Raw genomic sequence first — 6452 nt, forward strand, 5'->3', positions numbered from 1 at the left:
CACGATGACCTCCACGCTGACCTCCACAATGACCTCCACGCTGACCCCTGTGCTGACCCCCACGATGACCTCCACGCTGACCCCTGCGCTGACCTCCACGATGACCTCCACGCTGACCCCCGGCCCGGCCGCGGTCCCCGACGTGTTCTGGGCCAGCCTGCTCCAGGCCCAGCTCTGTGTCCAGGAGCTCCAGGGGGCCATCGAGGGACAGCTGGACACTGGTCACCACCTCCAGGACCACCTCCAGGACCACCTTCAGGGCCACCACCAGGACCTCCACCAGGGCCACCACCAGGACCTCCCTCGGGGCCACCACCAGGACCACCTCCAGGACCACCCTGGAGGCCACCTCCGGGACCTCCACCAGGACCTCCACCAGGACCATCTTCAGGGCCACCACCAGGACCTTCTCCGGGACCACCCCCAGGACCTCCACCAGGACCACCCTCGGGGCCACCACCAGGACCACCTTGGAGACCACCTCCAAGACCACCCCTGGGACCACCTCCGGCACCTTCTCTGGGACCACCCCCAGGACCTCCCCCAGGATGGGGCTGGGAGCGTCTTCCAGGAGCTCCAAAGTCACAGATCCACGTTTGAGGAGATCTTCCAGGTGTCCACAGATGAGTCCATCCCACCCAAAGCCATGGCCATGGATGAGAACGTTCTCCAGGTGTCTGCAGATGGGATCCCACCCAGATCCATGGCCAGGGATGAGGACATCCCACCCAGATCCATGAACATGGATGAGAACGTTCTCCAGGTGTCCGCAGATGCGTCCATCCCACCCAAAGCCATGGCCAAGGATGAGAACATCCCACCCAAATCCATGACCATGGATGGGAACATCTTCCAGGAGCTCCAAGGCCATGGATCCACGTTTGAGGAGATCTCCCAGGTGTCCATGGACATGGATGAGGACATCCCACCCCAGGCTGTTCCCATGGACCAAAGCTTTGAGTTCCTCTTTGGGAGCATCTCCCACACGTCCATGGGTGGGGACATCTCGTCATGGACCGTGACCAGGGGTGGGGACATCTCGTCATGGACCGTGACCAGGGGTGGGGACATCTCCCCCAGACCCATGGCCATGGGTGGTCCCACCATGGATGGTCCCATCTCCCCCAAGTCCCAAGTCCCCAGACTCAGCCAGGAGGAAGAGGAAGGTGACGGCAGCGATGACGACCACCACGCCAACGATGACCACCATGACCACCATGATCTAAATGACCATGATGACCACAATGACCTTGATGACCACCATGACCTCAGTGACCTCAATGACCACAAAGACCTACATGACCTCAATGACCTAGATGACCATGATGACCACCATGCTCATCATGACCTCGATGACCACCATGACCACCATGATCACAATGACCATTATGGCTGTGATGACCACCATGACCTCAATGACCATGACGACCACCCTGACATCAATGACCACAAGGACCTCGATGACCACAATGACCTCAATGACTACCATGACCTCAATGACCACCATGACCACAACGACCTCAATAACCACAATGACCATGATGACCACCATGACCTGAGTGACCACCACGACCACCATGACTTCAGTGACCTCAATGACCACAAAGACCTATATGACCACCATGACCATGATGACCACAATGACCTAGATGACCTCAATGACAACCATGACCTGAATGACCACAATGACCATGATGACCACCATGACCACAATGACCACAATGTCCATGATGACCACCATGACCACAATGATCTTGATGACCATGGCGGCTCCTCCCATGACGATGAAGAGAAGGAGAACCTGGATGAGGAGAACCTGGAGGAGAACCTGAATGAGGAGAACCTGGATGAGGAGAACCTGGATAAGAACCTGAATGATGAGGACCTGGATGAGGAGAACCTGGATGAGGAGAACCTGAATGAGGAGAACCTGGATGAGGAGAACCTGGCGGAGAACCTGAATGAGGAGAACCTGGATGAGGAGAACCTGGAGGAGAACCTGAATGAGGAGAACCTGGATGAGGAGAACCTGAATGAGGAGAACCTGGATGAGGAGAACCTAGCGGAGAACCTGAATGAGGAGAACCTGGATGAGGAGAACCTGGATGAGGAGAACCTGGATGATGAAGACCAGGATGATGAAGACCAAGATGATGAAGACCTGGAGGAGGACGAGGAGCCCCATTTCCACACCAACCCCCTGTTCGAGCGCCCGCTGCCCCCGGGGTGCCCCCCTGGCGCCCCCACGGTGCCACCCTTGGTGCCACCCCAGGGTGTCCACCCCCGGGAGCAGCCACCGCCGCGGGCTGGGGTGAGTGCGGACACCCCAAAATTCTGGGGGGGTTGGTGGGGTTCATTTGGGGGGGACCCCCCCAAATGCTGATGGGGACCCCCCACTTGGTGTCTTCTCCTCCCCCAGGACCACCCAGAACCCCGAAATTTGGGGACACACCGGATCCACCTCCGGAATTTGGGGACACCCCGAAATTTGAGGACATCCTGGAATTTGGGGACACCCCGAAATTTAGGGACCCCCCCTTAGTGTCTTCTCCTCCCCCAGGACCACCCAGAACCCTCAAATTTGGGGACACCCTGGATCCACCTCCGGAATTTGGGGACACCCCGAAATTTGAGGACACCCCCGGAATTTGGGGACACCCGAAAACTTGAGGACACCCCGAAATTTGGGGACACCCCGGAATTTGGGGACACCCCGAAATTTGGGGACCCCCCCTTAGTGTCTTCTCCTCCCCCAGGACCACCCAGAACCCCGAAATTTGGGGACACCCCGGACCCACCTCCGGAATTTGGGGACACCCCGAAATTTGAGGATACCCCGAAATTTGGGGACACCCGAAAACTTGAAGACACCCCGAAATTTGGGGACACCCTGGAATTTGAGGACACCCCGGAATTTGGGGACCCCCCCTTAGTGTCTTCTCCTCCCCCAGGACCACACAGAACCCTGAAATTTGGGGACACCCCGGATCCACCTCCGGAATTCGGGGACACCCCGAAATTTGAGGACACCCTGGAATTTGGGGACACCCGAAAACTTGAGGACACCCCGGAATTTGGGGACACCCCGAAATTTAGGGACCCCCCCTTAGTGTCTTCTCCTCCCCCAGGACCACCCAGAACCCCGAAATTTGGGGACACCCCGGATCCACCTCCGGAATTTGAGGACACCCCGAAATTTGGGGACACCCCAAAATTTGGGGACACCCGAAAACTTGAGGACACCCCGAAATTTGGGGACACCCTGGAATTTGGGCACCCCCCCTTAGTGTCTTCTCCTCCCCCAGGACCACCCAGAACCCCGAAATTTGGGGACACCCCGGATCCACCTCCGGAATTCGGGGACACCCCGAAATTTGAGGACATCCTGGAATTTGGGGACACCCCGAAATTTAGGGACCCCCCCTTAGTGTCTTCTCCTCCCCCAGGACCACCCAGAACCCTCAAATTTGGGGACACCCCGGATCCACCTCCGGAATTTGGGGACACCCCGAAATTTGAGGACACCCCGGAATTTGGGGACACCCGAAAACTTGAGGACACCCCGAAATTTGGGGACACCCCGAAATTTGGGGACACCCCGAAATTTAGGGACCCCCCCTTAGTGTCTTCTCCTCCCCCAGGACCACCCAGAACCCTCAAATTTGGGGACACCCCGGATCCACCTCTGGAATTTGGGGACACCCCGAAATTTGAGGACATCCTGGAATTTGGGGACACCCGAAAACTTGAGGACACCCCGAAATTTGGGGACACCCTGGAATTTGGGGATCCCCCGGGATTTGGGGAGCCCCTGGATCCACCCCTGGAATTTGGGGACCCCCCCCAGCCACCGGATGGACCCAAAATGGGGGGGGCTGGACCCCCCCAGTTCCTGGGACCCCCCGGATTTGCCCCAAAAAGGGAGACCCCAAACCCCAAATTTACCCCAAAAATGGGGACCCCAAAAAGGGAGACCCCAAATCCCAAATTCACCCCAAAAGGAGGGACCCCAAAACCTCCCAGAACCCCCAAATTTATCCCAAAAATGGGGACCCCCAAAAAGGGAGACCCCAAATCCCCCCAGATTTACCCCAAAAAGAGGGACCCCCAAAACCTCCCAGCCCCCCCAAATTTACCCCAAAAAGGGAGACCCCAAAACCCCCCAGATTTGCCCCAAAAAGGGGGACCCCAAACCCCAAATTCACCCCAAAAAGAGGGACCCCCAAAACCTCCCAGCCACCCCAAATTCACCCCAAAAGGAGGGACCCCAAAACCCCCAAATCCCCCCAAATTTACCCCAAATCCCCCCAGATTTACCCCAAAAGGAGGGACCCCAAATCCCCCAAATCCCCCCAAATTCGCCCCAAAAAGGGAGACCCCAAAACCCCCAAATCCCCCCAAATTTACCCCAAAAAGAGGGACCCCAAAACCTCCCAGCCCCCCCAAATTTACCCCCAAAAAGAGGGACCCCCAAACCCCAAATTCACCCCAAAAAGAGGGACCCCCAAATCCCCCCAGAACCCCCAAATTTACCCCAAAAAGGGGGGACCCCAAAACCCCCAAATCCCCCGGATTTGCCCCAAAAAGGGGGACCCCAAAACCCCCAAATCCCCCCAAATTTAACCCCAAAATGAGGGACCCCCAAAACCTCCCAGCCCCCCCAAATTCACCCCAAAAGGAGGGACCCCAAAACCCCCAAATCCCCCCCAAATTTACCCCAAATCCCCCCAGATTTACCCCAAAAAGAGGAACCCCAAATCCCCCCAGAACCCCCAAATTTGCCCCAAAAAGGGGGACCCCCAAAACCCCCAAATCCCCCCAGATTTACCCCAAAAGGAGGGACCCCAAAACCTCCCAGCCCCCCCAAATTTACCCCAAAAGGAGGGACCCCAAAACCTCCCACCCCCCCCAAATTTACCCCAAAGAGAGGGACCCCCAAATCCCCCCGGATTTGCCCCCAAAAGGAGGGACCCCAAAACCCCCAAAACCCCCCAGATTTGCCCCAAAAAGGGGGACCCCAAACCCCAAATTTACCCCAAAAGGAGGGACCCCCAAATCCTCCCAGCCCCCCCAAATTTACCCCAAAGAGAGGGACCCCCAAATCCCCCAAATCCCCCCGGATTTGCCCCAAAAAGGGGGACCCCAAAACCCCCAAATCCCCCCAAATTTACCCCAAAAGGAGGGACCCCAAAACCCCCAAATCCCCCCAAATTCACCCCAAAAAGAGGGACCCCCAAAACCCCCAAATCCCCCCGGATTTGCCCCAAAAGGAGGGACCCCAAAACCTCCCAGCCCCCCCAAATTTACCCCAAATCCCCCCAAATTTACCCCAAAAGGAGGGACCCCAAAACCCCCAAATCCCCCCAAATTCACCCCAAAAAGAGGAACCCCAAAACCTCCCAGATTCACCCCAAAACTGGGGACCCCAAATCCCAAAATGGGGGGGCCAGAGCCCCCCCCACCCCCTGACCCCCCTCAAGCCCCCCAAAGCCCCCGGGGTCCCCCCAAATCCCCCCAGGACCCCCCAAAAATCCCCCAAATTCACCCCAAAATCCCCCAAATTCACCCCAAATCCCCCCTGAGCCCCCCAAAATCGCCCCAAATTCTCCCCAGATCACTTCAGGACCCCCCCAAAATCGCCCCAAATTCCCCAAAATCCCCCCAAATTCACCCCAAAATCCCCCAGGACGCCCCCAAATCCCCCCAAATTCACCCCAAAATCCCCCCAGCTTCCCCCAAATCCCCCCGGGACCCCCCCAAAATCCCCCAGGACGCCCCCAAATCCCCCCGGGACCCCCCCAAAATCCCCCAAATTCTCCCCAAATCCCCCCAAATTCACCCCAAAATCCCCCGGGACCCCCCCAAATCCCCCCGGGACCCCCCCAAAATCCCCCAAATTCTCCCCAAATCCCCCAAATTCACCCCAAAAATCCCCCCAGATTCCCCCAAATCCCCCCGGGACCCCCCCAAAATCCCCCGGGACGCCCCCGAGCCCCCCCAGCCCGAGGCGCCGCCCCCCGGCCCGGAGCCCCCGCGGGACCCCCCCGGGTGAGGAACCCCCCGTTCTCGCCGTCGCGCTTCCCAAAATTCCCCAATTTTCCCCCAAAAATCCCCAATTTCCCCCCAAAATTCCCAATTTTCCCCCCAAAATCCCCAATTTCCCCCCAAAAATCCCCAATTTCCCCCCAAAATTCCCAATTTTCCCCATTTCCCCCCCCAAAATCCCCAATTTCCCCAAATTTCCCCCCCAAAATTCCCCAATTTCCCCCCAAAATTCCCCAATTTCCCCCCAAAATTCCCAAATTCCCCCAAAATTCCCCATTTCCCCCCCAAAATTCCCCAAATTCCCCCCAAAATTCCCAATTTTCCCCCCAAAATTCCCCAATTTCCCCCCAAAATTCCCCAATTTCCCCCCAAAAATCCCCAATGTCCCCCAAAAAATCCCCAATTTC

The 6452-nt window shown here is 57.5% G+C and overlaps 1 protein-coding gene across 1 annotated transcript; it reads left to right on the plus strand.

Annotated features, from left to right (window-relative positions):
• Positions 1–351: 351 nt before the first annotated feature.
• Positions 352–3221, plus strand: LOC137463312 (coiled-coil domain-containing protein 1-like). Its single transcript, XM_068174413.1, has 2 exons — positions 352–613; positions 764–3221. The coding sequence occupies exon 2, from the start codon at positions 797–799 to the stop codon at positions 2381–2383; it is 1587 nt and encodes a 528-aa protein (XP_068030514.1). The 5' UTR covers positions 352–613; positions 764–796; the 3' UTR covers positions 2384–3221.
• The last annotated feature ends 3231 nt before the right edge of the window (positions 3222–6452 follow it).

Source organism: Anomalospiza imberbis, chromosome 28, assembly GCF_031753505.1.
Source record: "Anomalospiza imberbis isolate Cuckoo-Finch-1a 21T00152 chromosome 28, ASM3175350v1, whole genome shotgun sequence".
In the NCBI taxonomy this organism is placed as follows: Eukaryota; Metazoa; Chordata; class Aves; order Passeriformes; family Viduidae; genus Anomalospiza; species Anomalospiza imberbis.

Excerpts from the sequence above, each read along its gene's own strand:
- LOC137463312 (XM_068174413.1), top strand. The coding sequence starts at position 797 with ATGGCCAAGGATGAGAACATCCCACCCAAATCCATGACCATGGATGGG.